General features: G+C 42.1%; 3 protein-coding genes across 7 annotated transcripts in view; 1 reads left to right on the forward strand and 2 right to left on the reverse strand.

Annotated features, from left to right (window-relative positions):
• Positions 1 to 2,856: 2,856 nt before the first annotated feature.
• LOC134468389 (uncharacterized) lies at positions 2,857 to 4,547 on the forward strand. Its single transcript, XM_063222314.1, has 2 exons — positions 2,857 to 3,976; positions 4,259 to 4,547. Exons 1-2 carry the CDS (start codon positions 3,166 to 3,168, stop codon positions 4,444 to 4,446), a joined length of 999 nt encoding a protein of 332 aa, XP_063078384.1. The 5' UTR covers positions 2,857 to 3,165; the 3' UTR covers positions 4,447 to 4,547.
• Positions 4,548 to 6,405: 1,858 nt separating this feature from the next.
• On the reverse strand, positions 6,406 to 10,303 carry c18h1orf198 (chromosome 18 C1orf198 homolog). Its single transcript, XM_063222315.1, has 4 exons — positions 9,959 to 10,303; positions 9,642 to 9,692; positions 8,857 to 9,498; positions 6,406 to 7,331 (listed from the first exon to the last, which is right to left on the reverse strand). The coding sequence occupies exons 1-4, from the start codon at positions 10,268 to 10,270 to the stop codon at positions 7,278 to 7,280; spliced, it is 1,059 nt and encodes a 352-aa protein (XP_063078385.1). The 5' UTR covers positions 10,271 to 10,303; the 3' UTR covers positions 6,406 to 7,277.
• A 4,148-nt stretch (positions 10,304 to 14,451) lies between these two features.
• The window catches only part of afdna (afadin, adherens junction formation factor a), a 186,077-nt gene continuing 178,895 nt past the window's right edge, over positions 14,452 to 21,633 (reverse strand). For all 5 annotated transcript variants that reach the window (XM_063222919.1, XM_063222922.1, XM_063222921.1 and 2 more), the window contains 2 exons: positions 17,703 to 17,778; positions 14,452 to 16,284 (listed from right to left, as the gene is read on the reverse strand). In XM_063222919.1, coding sequence (XP_063078989.1) covers positions 16,128 to 16,284; positions 17,703 to 17,778 — 233 coding nt within the window. In that variant the 3' untranslated portion in view covers positions 14,452 to 16,127. The remainder of the gene's footprint in view (positions 16,285 to 17,702; positions 17,779 to 21,633) is intronic.

Below are 21,633 nucleotides of genomic sequence, written 5' to 3' on the forward strand. Positions count from 1 at the left end.
AAAACCTCATTTTGTCGTCAAACGACACACACAGACAATCACAACAATACACATTTGCAGACCCATTTAAACACTGTTGGGCACAGGGTAAAACTAATTTCTCCCACTAACTTGGGCTTTTTTTGTTCTGGATTGCATGGATACTGTGACATAAGTTGGAAAAAACTTCATTCCCACAACACACAAACAGAAACAGAAAGATTTTTATTTCTTTTTCACAAAAACAACACAAAGATAAACCCCACTGCCTATTTGGCAGTACAAAAAACCTATTACATTACTGTATAGCCTATTGCTATGAAAAATACGTAAAAAAAACACTCACATCTACGTGTACTCTGCTTCATCCTGCCTTCTATTGTGGTCTGGCCACAGGACCTCATCCACATCACATGCAATCCTTTCCCTGGCCAGGCAGCGAGGAAAATATATCGTCTTGCATGGCGCATCCACCCAGAGAAGGCATCAACAGCAATTTTTTTTTCTGACATTTAAAATATTGCACTAATTTATTGTAAAATATTGGATAACCACATGGAAGTGATGTCTTGTATAACATTTTTGAGTTCAAAAACTAAACAAATGTGTTTTCTCCTTGCATCCACTAATTTTTCATCAATATGACATGCAATGTGTGTCCTTATGGGGTGATGATTTCAGATTGTAAACCGGTATGAAGAGAGTTTGCCCATGTGATGAGGAAGTGAACATAGTATGGCAGTTGATTGTAGTGTTGTGAATGACAGTGTGTTCCATAAGAAACCCAGTGTTTTTCTTTATGAAAATTGAGTGTAATCCAGAGAATTGTGTGTAATGGTGTGAAAAGAGTGTGTTTTAAATCTGGAATTTGAGTGTTAAGTAGGAATTGTGTTTAGTGTTCAGTGACATTGGTTAGGGGAGTTGGGAAATGGGTGAGATGTTCAGAGAATTGTGTGTGAAGTACCAGAACTTGTGTGGAGGCAATCGAGAAAAACTGTAAAGGTGTGTTGAATATGTAGAAAGCAAGTCCTACACAACTAGGGTTGCCAACTGTCAATGAATAAAATTCGGGACAATTCATTTTGGCGGGGGTTCTTGGGGCTGTATGTATGATACCCCTGGTTTGAGGTGAGCAGGTCGGGGAAGTAGAGCGAGTAGTCCAGCCTCAAGACTGTACACACACAGATGTCCAGAGGTCATTTCAAAATTGTCACACAGAATGACAAAAATAACTAAAACATAACTACACTGTGTACTTTGTTAAAAGTTTGTATATGAAGGTCACACACAACCACAGTAACAACACAAAGGCGTACCTCAAGGTCCCCATACAGTTGCAACTACAACTACTAATTATTTGTGTATTTATGTAGGCCAATTTCCTTCAGGATAATAAAAGTAACAAAAGTACTCCACTCTACTCTGCCGTTGCTTTAATTACAGCCTAGCCTGTGATTGGCTCTATCGCTCCATAACATCTCTGGTGTGGACTGACTAAATATACTGTAGTTGTCATTTCTGGTGTGAATGTGCCTTATTGCACTATAATATAATTGTAGACACTAAAGAGGGTGAATGGAGAAGCCTGTATTACAGAGTAGCAAACAGATGGGACCATGATGCATCAGGGACAGATGGACCACCATGCAGAATAGATGGCTCTGTTTATGTACAGTGCATATGTAGTAGGCCCCTATGTAGTATGTACTAATTCATAGATATGTTTTCCATAAAAGAAACAAAGTCTTAATCTACTATGTATATCACTATGCTAGGGGGAACATGAAACACAATTGCTGTGTATATCATATGAAAAAGAGTGCTCTGGTTTATCAGCAACAGGCTAGTTTTGATGCAATCAGGAAGATGGTAGTTATGGTTTCTGGCGATAACCAACCTACATTGTATCCCTTTAAAGCAGGGGTCCCCAAACTTTTTTCTCTGGGGGCCATATTATCGTTCCTGACTGTGATCAGGGGCCGGGATCAATCATGTGGGCTTTATACTAGGCCACTGCCTGTTATAGCCATAATTTCTAGCACAAAATAGTTCAGCATTACAAGTGATTGGCAAAAGAAGTGAGTACTTCATGTGTTTTTCAATTTGAAATATCACAGGTATTCGTTTTAATTTCTAATAACCATGTAAAAATAGCAAGGAAAGGTTAGACAAATATGGTGATTGGCAGTTTATGAGTAATCCAATAGAAATGCTAGGCCTGTTTATATTACAGTGAGATATTATATTACAGAGAGAGAAACTATCAAGACAAGAAACTTCTGGTGATTCACACTTGGTTAGTGAAAATGAAACTGTAGGAAGGCCTGTTGATAAACAAAATGAAATATCTTAAAAATATATTTTATCATAATTTTTTCTGTAATTATTGCTTCTTTGGGCCAGTTCAAATGGTGAGGTGCAGAGAGGTGGAGGGCCGGTCAAAGGGGCTTGGCGGGCTGCATCCGCCCCCCGGGCCTTAGTTTGGGGACCCCTGCTTTAAAGTGAGAATCAACATGTGCGAAATCAGAGCTTGCTTTTCTAAAATAATCTCAATGTGAATGTGAGTATGATGAAAAATAATTTCACCTTCCTAAATTATGTTCTTTTTTTCTTTCTTTTTTTGTGGTCCTTTCTTTGTCTTTCTTTTCCTGTGATACGTAAATGGTCATTGGACTGCTTCTTTCACATCCATGGCTATGATTTCCGAAAGAAAGAAAGAAAGAAAGAAAGAAAGAAAGAAAGAAAGAAAGTGAGCAAGTAGATTCATTAATCGGTACATTATTATTATTTAAAATACTACTACTACTACTACTAATAATAATAATAATAACAACAATTTAATTTAATTTAATTTATGAAATCATGTGTGTTGGGGGGTGAAAATAAAAGCAAAGTAGGAAATTAAAAAAATATTCAGTATTATTAATCTCTTAATTCAATACATCCAAAATACAGCTTGAAAGCACTACAGCTTCTTTTATTTAGCTTGCAGAGCAGTGTTAAAATACAAAAAAATAGTTGCGCTGGGCATTCTACTCCTCTTGGTTGCTGCCCCAGATTCGAAAGAACACATTCATCATCGTCAAGACAACTTCACGGAATGTTTACATGCAACTCCATGCAAAGTGGAATGTTCAGTGAACTTCTCAGTCTAATTTCAGACATCAAAGAGAACAGCTGCAAAATATGAAGCTCCTAAAACTGTTGTGCTGCTTTTGCCCACCGGTGCCTACTGAGCAGGAAGAGATGGGTGACGTGGGCATGTCAAGGGCCCAGGCTGTGGGCAAGAAGAAAGCCAACCCCAGCAAGAAGAAGATGAGGAAAGAGGCCAAGAGGTTGAAGCACCAGATGAATGATATGAAGAAAAAAGAAGTCATGATGGATATGGAAAAGCCTATGGATATGGTCGAAGTAGCTAAGGAGGCAGCCGATGCAGGCTCAAAGGCCCTACAGCAGCCAACAACTACCACCAACCTGACTACTGGGGCTGAAGAGCCGGTGGAGAGAGTGACCCAGGAAACCACTCTGGATCATAGTGAGACGGTTGGGACCAGTAGTGTAAGCTCCCCCTTCAACCCATGTGATCTATTAGCCGCTCTGAACTCTGTGGCCAGCACTGATGGTGACATAGTGGCTTTGCTGGATCACCTGAAAGCGGCCAATATGACACACATGGCTGTTGAGAGCAGACTTCAACTGCGACAGCCCGCTGCTCGCGTCAATGTGGACAGACCTGGAGTGCGCCAGCCTGCTGCTCGTGTCAGCGTGGACAGAGAGAGTCCCATGGGGGGAAAGCCTGCCCTTCGCCAGCCCACACCTCGCCTCAGACTGGACACTGGGCCTGAGAGGATGATCCCGAAAGAGACCTTGGAAGCCATCTCGGATAATCCTCAGGCAGATGGGTCCATGGTGAATGGTGGCCAATGCTCTACTCCAGCAGTGGACGCTCCCCATTCAGCAGTGGCAGAGGCCGTGATTGCTCATCCCTGTGTGTCAAGTAAGTAGCCCATCATGTCAATGGTTCTCTCTCTCTCTCTCTCTCTCTCTCTCCATCACTTCACACATCTCCATTGTCTCTGTTGCCTTAGAGGTATTTTTAAGTATTGGACAGGGTGTGCATGCATATTCATATTGACTGAGCACATCTTTCTTTTCCCTTCTCTTTCTAAAAATCCCTTCAGCCTTCAGCTTAGCACACACAAAAAACCCTCCTGCTGTGAGACTTGTTCACTTACTTTCAAATTAATCTCTTTCATCACTCCCTTACCCCCCACCACAGACCAAAGCCAGTCAGACCTCAGCAAAGACAGAGCGCAGCTGGCCGAGTGCAGCAGTGAGAGGTGCCCATCTCCAGATCTTTGTGAACATCATGGCCTGCAGCAGCCAGAGATGGGATTGACTGCCGCTGTTACTGGAGAGATGTCAGCTGGAGGAGGAGCGGAGGATGAAGCTGAGGAGCAGGCCTGATGGACATCTAAATTCACACACACACAAATTATATCTAAACACACAAACACATGCACACACATATTACAAAACAGCCCTACTAAAAGTTTTATTTTATTAAATCACATCAAAGAATATTGCTGTTTGTATTCATTTGTCTCATGTCAATCACCAAGATAGGAACAATCACCACACAATCATATCCAGCTTTTTATTGTCCTCCGTCAGCTACAGCAGTGGTTCTTAACCTTTTCTTCTTCACGCACCCCCATACCTGTGACCAAGACAAGCCGCGCACCCCCAACCCAAACTTCTACATTTCTATACGCCCTAAAACATTATTTAAGTGATTTATTACAATGATTCTTGCCTGTGACATTAATCAATACCTTAATGACTTGACATGGGTACCAAAAAATGATTTGGCCTAATTATAATGTTTGCTAACAGAATTTTGGTCACAACCTCAACACAAACACAATTCCGTGCACCCCCTGAAATCTCTGGCGCACCCCCAAGGGGTGCCTGCACCCCAGGTTAAGAACCACTGAGCTACAGTACAACCACCGTTTGAACAGGTGTTATTAAAATTCCATTTGCGGTTAATATTGTGACAATGACCTACATCTTCAATAGAGACATTACTCAACACAGCAAGGCAAAAGAGCCAGGGCTCTAAATCAACACCTGCCAACTGGTCAAATGATGGTGAAATTTCAGTTTGGCTGGTACAACCAACATTCTAGCCACTTTGATCCATTAGTGAGTGTAGTGATTGGAGAGCCTCTCTGCGCTCTCATGTTAACCACATAGGCCTATGTCACTCAAACAAAATACTCCCGCTGCCGCCATTCTAGGAGATGCCTAGCTTACAGCCTGAAGCTGCTGGGCAGCAATTAGTGCTAATGTGATCCCCAACTCAACTTCTGGCTGCACGACAGTACGACCACCTTAGAGAGTTCCCAAGGACTGGGGAAGTCAGTAAAATGTAATTTCCAACAAAACCAAACCAAAGGAACTGTGAAGTTTTATTTTGAGTCTTGGGTGACTGAAGCCACACTGCCTGCATTCATGTGACACCCACTTAACCCTAGGCCTAAGTAGAGACACAGGGTATACTGCCTGTATGCAGATGTACATTGAATATTACGTTTGGCCTGTCTTGAGATGTGTAACATGCAATGGCTGTTATAGACACCATCATTTCCTTCAGGATCAATAAAGGCTCTAAGAAATTCTATTCTACATCCTATTTGGTTGCTATACAAACAGATACGAGTTGTTCTTTTGGTGGTCTGACATTACCAGGTCAGAGGTAAAGCCTCTAGTCACTTGATCATTCAGCGTCCAACCAAACAATGAAAATTAACTCATTCTGCAGCTGTGTGCAGTCACACAATAGTGTTTGGGAATCTGCTGCTGCTGATCTGGCTCAATATGAATACAGGCAAAACATATAATTTAACTTGGTTGTCTTGAAAATCTGACACTGATATCTTTACATATATGACAGTAGTGAGATGCAGAGCTTTCAAACTTTTTGAGACCACGTTCATCAACTGTGCTCTGAATGAACTATACAGTACACAGGGGTGGGCATTTATTTTGGCCCAAGGGCCGCACTGGGTTTAGAATATTGACCGAAGCACCAGATGTCACAGGAAACTTGTCCATGTCAATAATTAGAAGTAGTGTACGCTAACGCAACTCGTCACCTATGCCATTCCTGCACATAGTCATACAAAGTATTTAGATGTAGTCTATGTACTTAGTTAATCTTAAGATCACAAGACCCATTTTAGGTAGCCATGTTAAGAATGTTGATGGCCGCATGAAATGGCTCAGCGGGCTGCAGGTGGTCCCCAGGCCTGAGTTTGCCCACCTCTGCAGTACTAGGATGCAGCAATTCCTGGAGCTCAATTACCATGTCATGTTTGAAACTGATCGAAGTCTTTCTTTGGTTTTAGTTAACGCACACTGTGTGAGGTGCACACGGCGGTCAATAGTAAGCTTAATGAAAAAATGTCATGGCACACTCTGAACTTCATGCTGTTCATTTAAAATCACCAACGTTTCGGCTTAAACCTTCAACAGGTTGTAACAAGGTGTAAGCCAAAACGTTGGTCTCATTAAGTGTACTACATGAAGTTCTGAAAGTGCCACGACAATTGTTTTTTCATTACGTTTGAAACTGATGTCAAAGTGAGGTGAAATCAAGACAATGAAAGTACTCATTTTTTTGTGATTCATTCATTTTGCACGAGTGCCATACCAAAAAATACAAAGCAAAATGTTACATGAAGAAAGTGTCCATACAAAAGGCAATCTAACAACTATGTATTTTAGCTGTAGTGTACAAAGGGTTGTAGCTTTACAAACCAACCAAATCTACAAATACATCAACTTGTACATAATACTGCGTACTATCCTGGCTTTGCACTAGTAGGAGGTCAGAGAAACAACAGTGATAAGCTGTGTTCAGGAAAGTAACTTTTACAAAATTACCTGATCTATTGCCATTGTCATACACAGGTAAGAGATGCGCATACTTTGACTACAACAATTAATCAAGATGCATTTATGTCTAAGTCAACAAAAATTGTTTCATTTGGCATTCTGTGTCGGATTAAAAAAAAAACAAAAACAAACAAATAGCAAAATTGGGACTGGGCAAAGTTTGTAGTGTTCCACTTCAGTGATGGGGGAAAAAGATAAATATATTGTAAGAAATGAAGTAAGCTACATGAATAAATACTAGAGGGCAAACATAAGTCCTGCTTGTGTGCATGATAGGGAGAAGGTCCTTTCCGCTGGAACGGTGTGTCCAGCGTTTTTTTTGGTCCGTGCAGGCGTTACCAGTTGTCCAAGAAGTCAAAGCCAGTCTTCAGCAGGCTGCCACCAGTCAACTGAATGTGGGCAAAAAGGTTTATCAAGAAATAAGAATAACATTCAAAACACATTTGGTTGTACAAATTTAATGTGCCTAAATCTGTGCCAGTCACTGAAATTTGTGACAGCATAGTTTAATATTCATGTCAGCCACCGTTGTGTTAACAACAACAGTGATATACTAACAAAAACACACTGCCCATGTATTTGTATTTGACTTGTATTTGTGTTTAACTCATTAATTTGAACCGTCAATCTCGTTTGTGTAGTGCGCTTTTGCATGTTGTGCTTTACAATGACCTTTGACAGGTTAGAGTTGGTTTAAGTCTGGGCACAATATCACCATCCTCCTTGCTTGGAGCAGAAACACTGCTTTTCTGCCAGGTTAGGGATGGTTTTGGTCAGGCTCAGCTTAGCATTTTCACGTTTCGCAACAGAAATTCGTAGCAGGAAAACGATTTGCCTCATATAAGCCTGGTTGTTTGACAAAACTGCTTTTCTGCGGTGTTGTACTTAAATGGAATGCACTAACGTGAACTAACACACCTTTTCATGATGCCAGTGTGGCCAGTAGAATGTTTGTAAACTTCCCTCACAAAGCTTGATACAGATGTGAAACAACTTGACCTTAAAAGGGACACTGTGCTGGAAATGGTCAAAAAGGGTAAGCTTACTCCAACTATGCTGCTCATTGAAACTGGGTTGCCTATTGCCAAATTTGATCTTTTCATGAAAGTTTACTAAGTAATAAACTAATATTTTCTAGTACAGTCAGTTTTACAGCTAAAAATTTCTATTTCTTGAAATTAAAAATTCCGGACCATGGAGAAGATCCCCCTTTTCATGTATGAAAAGTGCAATTTTTCCAGTCATAATGAACACTTTGAATTTGATGGTGGTGGTAAATATTAATGAAAAAGGTAACATTAGTGAATGGGTAGCATGGATTCTGGAAATAAACAACAAAAAATCCTGCACAGTGTCCCTTTAAACTCAGTGGTTTTGCACCTGTGCTCCCATGCCAGAGGGTTGCAGTGAGGTTGTGGGATCGAGCAATGAGTGGCAGACTGCACAGAAAGACTTTGATCACGTATGCAAGTGGAGTTAGGTAAATATGATTGTGACAGTTGTTGGTGGCTTAGAAGTGACTTGTGCATAACATCCTCATGGGAAAAAAACAAATGTCTACTGACATTTTGCCACAGCCATTTTGCAATGCACTATGACACAGGAGTTCATATAAATTTGCCTAGGAAGTGATTTAGAGTGTAGCAGGGCTTTTTGTAGGATTTTTTGGCATGAGGGAGCATCATGGCAGGTTTCGGGGGTGAAGCGGGGTGTGTGTGTGTGTGTGTGTCCCCGTGAATGAGAAATTTACTTGGGGTGCTCAAATATGTATATATAAAAATAAAAGTATCAGGGTGCACCCACGGAGGTATGAGGGTGGAGCGCCCCTATTTCCCCGTTCAGAAAAAGCCCTGGTGTGTGTGGGTAGTAGGGTACAGTGCTGATGGTCAAGCTTCTGAATTCCAGACAACTCACCTGAGAGAGAGTAGGGCTGGAGCCCAGAGACACTTCACTCTTGTCCTCCTCTTTAGCAGCGCTGCTGGAGCTCGCCGGAGCCTTGGAGGCCAGGCCTGGGCTGAATACGTCATCCAAGGTGGTGGTGACTGAGGGGAGGGTGCTCTGGGAGCGCTCCCATCCGGCCACTGAGGGTGGTGGAGGAGCAGGAGCAGAGACGGCAGCGGGAGTGACGCTGATGGCTGCAGGAGTCACACTGACAGGAGCAGGGGGCACAATGACAGGGATGGGAGGAGGAGGCGCAGGGGGTCTGGGGGCTCTCTGCTTGGTAGGTCGGCTTGGCGGAGGTGGCTCCTCAGCCTCTGTTCGCAGGTACGATGGAAGGGGCTTCTCTCCTTTCTCCATGGATTTGATCTGGCTCGGGGTGAGGGACTGGAATTCAGCCTTCTCACCCTCGAGCCTGGATCTCTCCAGACTGATCTTCCAAAAGGAGGACTCTTCTTCCCCTCGCCGTGCTGCGTCATTGTTATTGGAACTCTTGGGAGGGGGTGTTGGTTTTGCCAGCTGGTTACCTTGAGCAGGTTTGCTTGGCTTTGTTTCAACCACAGCTGATGGTGCACTTGGCTCTGAGGCACCGGTAGAAAGACTGAAGTCAAGCTGGCTCTGGTAAAAATCAAAAACGTTGAAAGTAGGTCACAATTCAAATGAGGCCATTGACAGACAACAGAACTGCAGACGTATTCACAAATGAAGGAATACGAACCTTTACAAATAAATGTCTGATATTGAGTCTTGAAATTACCTACCTTTGTTTCCCAAGAAAACGGTGCAGAATGTTCATCTTGCCATGTGAGATCCTAGGAGACAAACAAAACACATAAAATATATAAAGGAGACACATTTGACATTAACAACAGTGTGGTAGGCTAAGCATATGTTACAGACAGAAACGTTTTCCAGTTTGAAGTCGTCTGTTGTTACCATCAACTGCGTCGGCTGGTAAGGCCGAAAACCTGTTAGCCTGGCATGATATTGCTAACATCAAGAGAAGATGGACGCAGTCCAAATCGAACTAACTTCCCATAGTCATGAAGGACATAGGTAGGCCCACATCCATACTCACCTCCTCTCCAAAGTGTACAATCTTTTGGCCGGTCTGAAGAAGCAGTTTAGGATAACAAACAACTTCGTCACGGTTCACCCTGTGCATACCATATCGGGCTCTGATATGGGGATCCATCATTACGTTGTCGATGGCCGTGTCCTGTTCAACCGGTGTCATGTTATTCCAAGCCGATCCATGTTTTTCTTTGATTTTCTCCCTCTCTTGCATTATCTTTCTGGCCATGGAATTGATGGACGATAAATATTCAAACTTTTTCTCGTCCATACTGAGAGCATCTCCCGTCGCCCCGACCATCGTCGTGGCAGCCATTTTCTCTACAGCTGAAAAACAATTGCCCGTGACGTCAGAGTCACGCCCAGGAAACAGGTAGTCTCTCAACCATGTGATTGGCTTATTGGTTTACAATACTGCTTTTTTTTTTTTTTTACAATTATCTCTTAACACATTTTATGTTTAATATTTGCAATAAGTTCACGTGTATTACTTCCCAACTTCTTTCTGTGCTACATTAAAGGTACACTGTGCAGGAAATGGTCAAAAAAGGTACTGCAACTATGCTGCTCATTGAAACTGGGCTGCCTATTGCCAAATTTGATCTTTTCATGAAAGTTTACTAAGTAATGAACTAATATTTTCTAGTATGGCCCAAGTACAGTCATTTTTGCAGCTAAAAATTGCTATTTCTGGAAATTCAAAATGGCGGACCATGGAGAAGATCCCCCTTTTCATGTATGAAAAATGCAATTTTCCCAGTCATAATGAATACTTAGAATTTGATGGTGGTGGTTAGTATTCACAAAAAAGCTAACATTATTGAATGGGCAGCATGAATTCTGGGAATAAAAAATCTCACACCCCTGGGAGCCCTGGGGAGGACCTCGAGAGGTATTGGGGGGGCCAAAGCTGGTTGGTAGGAAATGTACAGCAAAACAAAAATCATTGAATAAATTAAATAACTAAAGTAAGGCAAAATAAACAAAAAAATAAGCTAATTAATATTCCCATTTTAAGAATACCTTATATTTGACTCTGTGAAATGGCCTCATTGACACTACTCTACACTGCTATATTTAAAATATGTATTTAAAATGTTTCCTGCTGTAGCTGGATTTAGCCATTACGACGCAGAAATTACATTGGCTATACATACAAAGGTGATGCATACAAAAAAATATTGTGGCCCATGTTAGGCGGGCATTTGCTGAAATCTAACGGTATATGGGGAGCCTTGTTAAAGGTAAAGTTTGGGATTTGTGACGTCTAGGGAATATGGCCATAAGCCATCAGTGTGAGTGGTAGAATTTCTCCCTGCCACCACCACCTACTTTTACATGAGACCACCTGCTGGTATTAAGATGTACCAGGACCGTGTAGGACAGTGGCCAGTATTCCAACTAGGCCTACATGTATGCATTGAGAATGTGCTGCTTTTTTCAAATTTGATGTTTTCGTGAATAGTTTCTAAGTAATCAACTAATATTTAACAGTATGACCAAAGTAGAGTGAGTTTTGCAGCTAAAATGGCATTTCTGAAAATGGCGGACATGACGATCTACCTATTCATGTAGGCCTACAAAAAGTGAATTTCCCCAGACAACAAAATACTTGTGCTACTGCTCTGGAATTACATTACTGAACACACAGTGCAGCTTTACTTTCCCATTTCCACCTCTTTCATGGCCAAAGCAAGCCCTCACCCCTGCCTTCTTCGCCAGTAGGCCTACTATGATGATTTTATGGCACCCGCAGGTCAGGATAACAAGAGTGAAACAACATTAATATCAGGGAATAAGGAATGCATTGTTTGCATGTCATAAATATTGTAAATTGTATTTACTGAGAGAGTGAGACGGCTGTTCTTTTTTATATTATAGGTAGGCCTATAGGCCCAGAGTAAAATTTGGGCTTCATGGTCACTTGCTCTGGGCAGAGTATCAAGCGCTGAATATTTGATATTAACTTTTTTCTTTTAATTTTTTTTTGGGGGTTGTATGCCTTTGTTTGACAGTGACAGTGAAGAGATGGCAAGAAAGAGTGGGAGAGACAGAGAGAGATGGGGGAGGCCTGGGAAATAAATTACTCATGTTGGAGTGGATCAAACCTGGGTCCCCCATAACCATGGGCATGCAATCCCAAATGTGAGGCCACAGCGCCCCCCCGGTGATGAACATTTAAACTATACTTCCAGTCTGAGGAGGCAATCTAATCAAAATAAACCATACAATCCTACTGCTTTTCTATTCAAAGCAAGCAAAACATTTGCCTGCGTCACTCCACCACACCTCACATTCCATATCAAATCCTCAAGGGAAACACCCATTACCACACTAGTTCAAAGTCTGTCCTGCCTGCCCCGGCTGCTAGAGGCAAACACTTTTCTGTCTGCAGTCACGGACGAACGCGTCGCATAGGCCTACGGCGAAGAAGAAACCAAACACCGGTAGAGAACAGCTACACACCGGCACACATGGCAGCACCACCAAATTTCTCTTGGGTCGAGCCAAAGAAACTGGCCGGTTTGGCATATCCATGTAACAAGGGTCACTATGAGTTTCTATTTAAAAACGGGATTCAACATTTGGTGTCCTTGTGCGAGTCACTTCCACCACATCACGACAGCTGCGCGGGACTTCGCGTGCATCATATCGGCATCGTTGACTTCACCCCGCCAAGTCTGAAACAGATCAAGGAGTTTCTATCCATTGTCGAGGAGGCAAATTCAAAAGACGAGGTAAGGTTTTAAAAAGCATAGGCTTTACATACACGCAAAATTAATACAACTCTTGCGAATGGCTATTAAAATGAATGTCGTGTTGCAGGGTGTGGGTGTTCACTGTATGCATGGTCATGGAAGGACGGGGACCATGTTGGCATGTTACTTGCTGACGAAGAACAACAACATAACTGGAGATGAAGCGATAAAGATGATCAGAGAGATGCGCCCGGGCTCCATCGAGACCACAAGCCAGGAAGAAACGGTGAGGGACTTCCACCAGCACATTCAACATCAACAATGCTCATCATGACCGCTACCACCACAACTTTGTTGCCAGCAGGACGCATTTTTGTATCCACCTTGCAACTTCCCCTGGACCTTCCTTGCCTGAACTTTTTGCCCAATTGTAGCGTCCTGGTACGTCTACGTCATGTGTTCAGAAAACGCAGTAAACACGTGCTATGTCCCATTCTTCCTCAGGCAGTAGATTTTACCCCTTGAGGCGATTTTGCGAGCGGTGTTTCAGGACACGGCCAACGCGGAAATGACCGCGATCTGCTGCAGTAATTTCAGGGAGGCCTGTCACATCATGGTGTGCGCTCATGTAACTATTCATTCACATTGCACTAATAAAACAGTTGAGTTGGATTGTCGTACTGATATAGGCTACAATGACTATTTGTAGAGACTCCACCGTGTAGCCACATGATGTAGCTTACTGTTGGGTCAGTTTTCATAGCATTTGATAGGTGGCCTTTGCCAGTGGTTTGTCATGGTTAAGTTTGGGAACCCCTGGTCTAGGCTACTCTATCAGCATCCCTCTTGTTCAGCAGCAGTGCCATATTATCAACATTAGCCGGATTAATATTTACTAGCCATTTTGGCTGGTGATGAAAAAATATATTTATAGTCTGTTTACCCGAATCTTGAGGGGTGAGTGTAAGAAAAATCATGGGGCCCAATTGTTTACAGAGGGCCATGGACAGAGATTTTGATAGGAACCGTCTCTGCCATGGAGTAACGGAAAAAGGGGCATAACTTCCTTGTCCTCATGGGTAGGGCCTCTGACAAGTTTGGCTGATCCCAGGACAAAATAATGTGAAAGCCCCCCCCCCCCCCCCCCCCCCCCCCCCCCCCCCCCCCCCCCCCCCCCTCCTCTCAATACATCAATGTAATAGCAGAGATTCTTTAAGTATAGAGATATGCCAACATAATAGGTTTCATGACCAGGTTCCGGTCTGCCTAAAGGGGCGTGTCATATTGCTCCTAGCATTGAATAAAACAGTCCTCAGGTCTGTCTAAAGGGGGATCTCTCCCTCCCCCCCCCCCCCCCCCCCCCCAATAATAGAACCCGGAAACAATGGTCCAATGGAACCTCTCTCTCTCTACTCTCTCTGGTAATAGGGACCCAATTGTGGGGGGCCCTCCCTCTGCCTGGGCTGGAGACAACTTACTCTTTGTGCCCCCCTCTCAACTTCCCTTAGCCACGGAATAGGCTAATATAAGAAAAAGGGGCACACTGAATAAGAAGTGCACTTTTAATGGCCGATGTAGCAGGCAGACACGTGCACACGCGCACGCACACACACCAAAATACAATAATAATTTATTTTGAGCCACAAACACCTGATAGTATTTCAGAGACTAAAATTGTGGTGGTTAATGCATTGCCGTGATGAATCATTGCTCACCACCATGATTAAATATTAAAACATGTTGTATGACTGTTCAAAAATAAAGAAGAAGAAAAAAATAGAAATTGTACAATGTGACTTTTTTTGTAAAATCTGTATTTATTTGATTTACAAAAGCCTAACATGAAACAACCGATAAAATGAAACCAAATAAACCGGTAACCTAGAATGGAAAAAAAAAAAATCATGTGTACATGTCAGTTTACATCATCTGAGCAAAAAAAGAGGGTATTGACACTAGAACATTATAGATAATTAATTATAATGTACAAAGTAAAGTCAGGTTTTTGATCTCTTAAATTATTTACACAACATGTTCAGTAAGTCTAGACATTTGTGAGCAGAGATGCAGGTGTCTATCGGATACTGTTCCCCTTCCCCCCCAAATTCCACCAGTTGTTTGTGTCCAATGCAGTGGTTTGATTGGTCTATGACAATAACAAAATCCTTCCATATGCTGTAAGCATGGTCTGACCAAGAAAATAATAATAATAAAAAAATAAAGAATAAAAATTGAAAGGGGTGTGGGTGGGTCACAACAATTGAAAATAGGTTTCCAATTCCACGTTTGAATTAAAACGGATTTTTTTGTTATAAATACGCAAAAAAATCATTACTATCAAATAAATATTATCTAAGTAAATGTTACATTCCTACGTTTAGTGTTTTGTGACTTAAATTTGAAAACCATTTCCCCCAGACTTTTCTCACCATTGTCATATTGCAGTTTTAAGCCAGTCTGATCACACCAGTCACTCACCCTATGCAAATATCCATTCAAATCAAATAAATGTTGCAAAGTCAAACGAGAAACCACTGAGGGGGTCAGGAGGAGAAAAAGACGACTGAAACCATCAATCCTTATGTAAAAGGATTAAATAGAGGCTACAAAAATGGTAGACATTGAAGCACAAACACAATGATGCATGTTGCCGGTCTGCAAGTTGAAGCAGGAATGTCGCTTAGTTTCTCTTACCCAAAGAATACAGACTGCACGGTGGCATTGAGAGGTTTGTTGTACAAGTACTTCCGTTTTCTTGGATGTAAGTGTTCAAGGGAACTCCCTGTTTTAGCCTACACAAAGACGCATGGAAACCGGTTTTACAGTGCTGTGAGGTGAAGTAGACAGTCGGAACGCTCAGAGGGACGATTGACGGTTAACGCCCTCTGTGCTGAAATGGAATGGGTAGTGGATAATACCAGTCTCCTTACCCCCCTTCCCCTATAAAAAAAGCTTCGCTCAGAGTACTGGGCAATGTAGATGACAGTAATAGTGTTGGTCTATTTCAGGAACTTATTTTCATGGAAAACATAAAAATAAGTGGGAAATTTGCAATGCAGAGAAGAGCATAAAACACCATAAAATATCCCACCTTACTCAATACTAATTAAAAAAATGAAACATTAAAATGAGAAAATATGCATCTTTCCCCCCCGAAGAAATTTCATGACAAACAAAATATAACCCCCTTCACGTGATTGAAAATTTCTTAATATAATTAAAACATTTTACAGTGCTTTTTTTTTCAATATTAACTTTGAATCCTTTCGAGGGAAAATTACGCAGTATTGTCTCTCTTATTGCAATGACGTATCTAAATAGTATTTAATGGTCCAGTTACTCTCTCAAAACAAAACAGAAAAAAAAAATAAAAAATACAAACGGATTTTAGGAGGAGGAGGAGGAGGAGGAGAGGGTCTTGGGTTTGCGTCTCAGGTCTCCCAGCCTCCTCTCCCCCAAGGCTAAGGCTCCAGACTACTTTGTGTTGAGTTCGTTCTCCAGCTCCATGAGTTTCCGCGAGGCCTTCACCTTGTTGGACACCTCCTTGCCCTGGGAGAAGAGACGCTGGCGCTCCTTAAACGTCAGGCTCTCCGGTGGTGCGCCTGAGATCTCGTTGTTCTGATCGGGGGCACTGCAAGCAACAGCACAAGGCCTTAGTGGAGGTAAAGCAATACGAAATCGGGATAACATAGGGCCTTAGTGGAGGAGGTAAAGCAATACCAAGTAATTTTTTTCCCCTTTCAGGGTCATTGGTCACCAACAGTTGCAGCTTCTTAAGCTCCACTACCTCTAGGAGCATGTAGCAGGATTCCATTTCTCCACTCAAAAAATAATCGGAGCATGTATTGCTTAAATAGCAACAAATTCCTTCAAAATTGTTTTCTGTCGATCTCTAATGCGCCAATATTCAGGGTTCCCACACCTTTTTCATGAACAAATTCAAGCACTTTTCAAGCACCTTCAAGCACCAAACTTCTAGTTTTCCAGCACTTTTAAATAGGTCGTGAGAAGGGGGTGTGGGGGTCCTTCCCCAGAAAATGTTGTGTTTTTAAGATGCAATTTCTTGCATTGTCATCAATTTTAGGGTGTCGAATGGCAAATCCCATCTGACATCTCACTCCCTCAGATTTTTTCCTTTATTTGGCTTACAGAGTTTTACTTGACACAAATTTCAAGCACTTCACCAAAAATTCAAGCATTTTCACAACCTTGAAAACACTTTTCGAAATTCAAGCATTTTCAAGGAATTCAAGCACCAGTGGGAACCCTGAATATAGTCCTGTGTCTCCTCAATGAGAGCTGCCATTAATATTGAAGCAATAAATGCTCCACTCATTTTTTTTGACTGGAGAAGTGGACTCCTGCTACATGCTCCCAGACCTCCGCGTGTGTTGAACGTCACCAGGGGGCTCCAGAGCTACACACACACACACACACAGGTCTGGTAGGAACCAGGCTAGCCAGCAGAGCCACTGAGAGAGAATTTTATTTTTGAATGGCAGGGTAGGTCCAGGACAACTAAGCCAGACTATTTACCTCCAATACACATCAATATTTGAACAGACAACTGTGGTGTGCATTTTCCAGATATTCTGCCAATACATCTGAGGTCAGGCTGAAATGTTGGAATTCTTCTCTGGAAGTACAGGGGTTGGACAATGAAACTGGAACACCTACCATTTTGGTGCGGGAAGTTTCATGGATAAATTGGACCAGCCTGTTGGCCAGTCTTCATTAATTGCACATTGCACCAGTAAGAGTGCAGTGTGAAGGTTCAATTAACAGGGTAAGAGCACAGTTTTGCTAAAAAATATTGCAATACAATTACGGGAGTTCAAAAAAGGAAAAATTCTTGGTGCGTGTTGCTGATGCATCTTTGACCAAGACAGCAAGTCTTTGTGTCTTGCTGGTATGTAGACTGGCCACTAGGCTGGTCCAATTTATCCATGAAACTTCCCACACAAAAATGACAGGCGTTTCAGTTTCATTGTCCACCCCCTGTATATCACACATCAGTAAATTCTACAATACTTTAGCATGAACACTCACCTTTTTGTCCACTTTTCCTTGTAAACTTCCCCTGATCCTACAAGCCCTGTTGAGTTTCCAGTGTACGAATTATATCCTGTTACGATTATTTGGGGGAAAAATAGAACGAGAAGTGAAAATTTTGAAACATTTACATTCAACCATCGGAATATAGGATGCCTCAAGGTATTGCAAAATCTACTGAGCTAAAAAGAAAAGAGGATTAAGATCCAGAAGTACTTTTTATACATTCCACATTCAATAAACGTGGTTAGCATCTGTGCTGCTGAAAGCATCATATCTATAGTGTGTTCATAGTGTGTTCAATTAAATATGCTGAAGATTGCCAATTATGAACCAGCACGAGATGCTTTCATGGAATACCCAGCCACTTTTATTTTGCAATATCTTCAGACAACATAAGGCATCTCTATTTGTCATCCAAGACTGCGGAAAGCTGAAGAGCAGGACTGAGCAGATTAGCATCAAGAGGCAGCATGTCAGAAGCAGCGTCTGTGAAAGAAGCAGGGGAACTGTGAAGGTTGGAGGTCAACAGGATTCAATGTTTTCTTGTAATAAAATGTTTCTTGTCATGTTTCAGCAGTCTTTCTGTGTACCTAATCTGAATATCTGAGAATTCCCTCAGTGTCTTTCCATAATTTACTTGAAGTGTGGTTCCAAAGTCGGTGTTGTGCTAATGCACTAACTCAGATGGTTAGGGCTAGACATGTTTCCTGACCTTTCTGTGGGCCACTCCCTGACCTCCATCTTTCACTGTCCCCCCAAAATAAGCATTTTCCCCAAGGCTCATATGTCAATGTGTCTGGGGAACACTAGTCCCGTGCTACAACCTTCTTGAATCGCAGCGCAAGTTAGCCCTGGTTGTCCATACAAACGTAGACAAAACGTGGTTTAACACGTGCAAATAGTATGCAAACATACTTTAATAGGTGCCTGCTCAAAAACTAAATAGAGGACTAGAACGATAAAAAAAAAAAAAAAAAAAAGCGTATGCATACTACTTGAAATTATTCCCGAATTTAAATGTAGAAATGGCAACGTTTTCATCACCGGACCTTTGACAGCCATTTTCTGACAATGATCTTAAGATCAAAACGCTGCCTTTCTAATCATCTTGAAGTGATTTTCAAAACAGTGTCTAGATGTTTTGGGAGCAGTTTTATGACGTGCTTGCCTTCCAGGGCGTACAGCACAACCAGAATCCAAATGCATGTGTGGCCTTTTTTTTGGGAAGGCAGGTTTCTGTTTCCCAAAACAAAAATGAAGAATGAATTGGGAGTGACGATTGGGCAGACACAAAACACACATTGGCCTAAGTGTGAACCAAGAAGAGCCCTTCACTGGCAGAGCATTGGCGGGTATTTCAGGGAGTGAAAAGACTGTGGTGCTAAAAATGGGGGTCAAGGCTTTTTGCTCTATAACAGGCCTCAGCCTTTCCAACATCTGTTCCTTAAGGGAAAACCACACGCTGAGAAAACAGAAAGCAAACACCGCCCTGGAGCACCGAAATGCAGCTCTTTCAGGGATTTTAAATCCCATTGGTCGAGCCAGCTGTAGGCTTATACTGGTGCATTTATTGTGATAAAGAAATAAAAAAAAGAGACAGACTTCAGTTTGAGCCAAGGATAATATAACGGAGAAGCCCGGAGAACTAAAATAAAAAAAGACATATTTCTGTGATCCTAAAATCCTACGCAATATCCCTTTGAGATGAAGCCAGGCACATACGGTTTAGACTATCTGACATAATCTGCATATTGCTGCAGGTGCTGATGTTGGGGCTTTGACCAGGGGCTCTTCTGCTGCCGCCGATGCTGCCAGTAAAGAGCACTACTTCAGTGTGAAATTCAAGATCAACATTAAGACAGGCTACCTCCACATGTGTGCGTTTTTTTTTTTTTTCATTTTGTGGGTTTAAGCCTACATTCTGCCCACAAAAATCACACTCCATCATTACACTGCTGTTTTCAAACAGCTTGTTCACAAGCTCCATTTTCCAATCAATGACTCTACTGAATGACCTGGACGTCCGTTACAAACGCACAAATGTGGACCTAGCCCAAGTGGCACCTGACAGTGGTACAGTATGTGTGTGTAGTGTGCGTGTTTGCATTTGTACATGTGTGCATGAGTGGGTGGGGGATTGGGTGGGTACGGTGAGGAGGCAGCAGGTAAAGAAGCAAGATGCCAGACAAACACAGAGGCACAGAGACAGACAACCAGGAGACTCAGACGGGATTAAAGCAGCAGCACACCTTAAACCACACAGAAGCGTCTCATGATCTACTGAATAGGTAATAAATTACTTGTTTTTGTACACAGGTGACCAACACTGGAGGGTGGTGATGCACCACAACGCATTACAACAATGAGTCAGACTGTGTGTGTTTAAGGAGGCTCCTGACATACATGAATGGTCTTATGAGAGGGAGGGGGGGAAAGCAGAAAAGCAAAGGCAGTAAACAGCAATGGATTTTGTTGTTTGGTTGTGTCAACTGAAATTAGTGGTCATTTAAAAAAAAACAAAAAAGCAAAGGGAGGGGGTGCGTGCATAAGCATGAAAGCAGTTTGGCCTGTTTTTTTTAATTATTATTATTATTATTATTATTTGAAATGCAATTAAAACTTTGGCGAGAGTGCCAAGGTTAGTGCTTGGTCTTCCAATCAGAAGGAATTGTAATGCAACTCAGGTCAAGGATGGTCGGTCTCTTGGCTTGTTTGGTCCGGGTCAAGGCAAGTGTCAGGGCACCTGTGTAGGTGTGACATGCAGGTGTAAGGATGCAGTGAGGCAAACACTGGAGCTTGCAAGAAGACTCTGCATTGACTGCGTTGCATTACTGGCATCCATTTGTTCATGGCTGTTCAAAGTTTTCTTAACCGTTTCTGATCTGAATCAGATCTGATCTCATTTTTCACAAGGTAGGAACCAAATACTACTAAGCACTAAAATAATAAATATGCCACTACAAATATGAGACTAACCTACGGCATTTCCTTAAATTTCATTTAATTATTTGATATTTATCTGAATTAGCTTAGTAAACCATGTGTATAGGCTATGCCATTCTGTCAAAAAAAAAGATGATGTAAATGCCACACCACTATTAACATTCAAAATCTCCACCAGAGGGAGCCAGACCTCTGTTGAAAAATGACAAGATGATCGGCTGTATCTCAAAGTCAAGCATCCTGGCCTTGCTAGGACGTGAAACGCCCAACGATTGGATACTCCGCGGAGTTCACCAAAGAATCACTGGGCGTTTCACGTCCTAGCAAGGCCAGGATCCTTGACTTTGAGATACAGCCCAATCCTCAACTGATGTTTGTGAAGGATAATTACAATTTAAAGCTTAGATAATATAAATATCTTCTTTCGAAGTGCTTAAATATCACCTCTCCGACCTTTCAAACAGCCATGAACAAACAAAACCTCATTCCTTTCAGATCAGTTCCCCTTTATACTTCTATTTAGTGCCAAGTCAGACTAGTACTGAGGAGAGTTGTTGCTAAGGGAGCCCACCACCGACGGGTGACTGACAGCAAGCGTGGCCAATAGGCCGGAGCGCTGAGGCGGGGCAACCCACACGGAGTGAGACCAGACAGATAGGCGCAGGGGGAAGGGGCAACACCAACAGTACTTTGATAGGACATCTGGGGGTGATTGGTGGTTGATTGGTTGATTGATTGATTGATTGATTGGATTGATTTTTGATTGTTTTGTTTTAGTTTTTTTTGTTCTTTCTGGATGAGGAGGGAGAGAATAATCAATTGCTTTTACGCACAGTGGAGTGAGGATTCATTGAAGATAGACGATAATTACATGGGGGGGAGGGTTTTTTTTTTTTTTTTGAAAAAAAGGGACCAAAAAAAGTTACACACGAACGACATATAACTAAATTAGAATAAACACAACACTCAAAGAGATGGAAAA

The sequence above is a fragment of the Engraulis encrasicolus genome, chromosome 18 (genome assembly GCF_034702125.1).
Source record: "Engraulis encrasicolus isolate BLACKSEA-1 chromosome 18, IST_EnEncr_1.0, whole genome shotgun sequence".
Taxonomy (NCBI): domain Eukaryota; kingdom Metazoa; phylum Chordata; class Actinopteri; order Clupeiformes; family Engraulidae; genus Engraulis; species Engraulis encrasicolus.

What these genes read in the sequence shown, in the direction of transcription:
- LOC134468389 (XM_063222314.1), top strand. Translation starts at nt 3,166, where the DNA reads ATGAAGCTCCTAAAACTGTTGTGCTGCTTTTGCCCACCGGTGCCTACT. An exon ending in TGCTCATCCCTGTGTGTCAA is followed by an intron (nt 3,977 to 4,258) that starts GTAAGTAGCCCA and finishes CCCCCACCACAG; the next exon opens with ACCAAAGCCAGTCAGACCTC.
- c18h1orf198 (XM_063222315.1), bottom strand. Translation starts at nt 10,270, where the DNA reads ATGGCTGCCACGACGATGGTCGGGGCGACGGGAGATGCTCTCAGTATG. An exon ending in CGTTTTCTTGGGAAACAAAG is followed by an intron (nt 9,499 to 9,641) that starts GTAGGTAATTTC and finishes GATTTTTACCAG; the next exon opens with AGCCAGCTTGACTTCAGTCT. An exon ending in CCAGCCCTACTCTCTCTCAG is followed by an intron (nt 7,332 to 8,856) that starts GTGAGTTGTCTG and finishes GCCCACATTCAG; the next exon opens with TTGACTGGTGGCAGCCTGCT.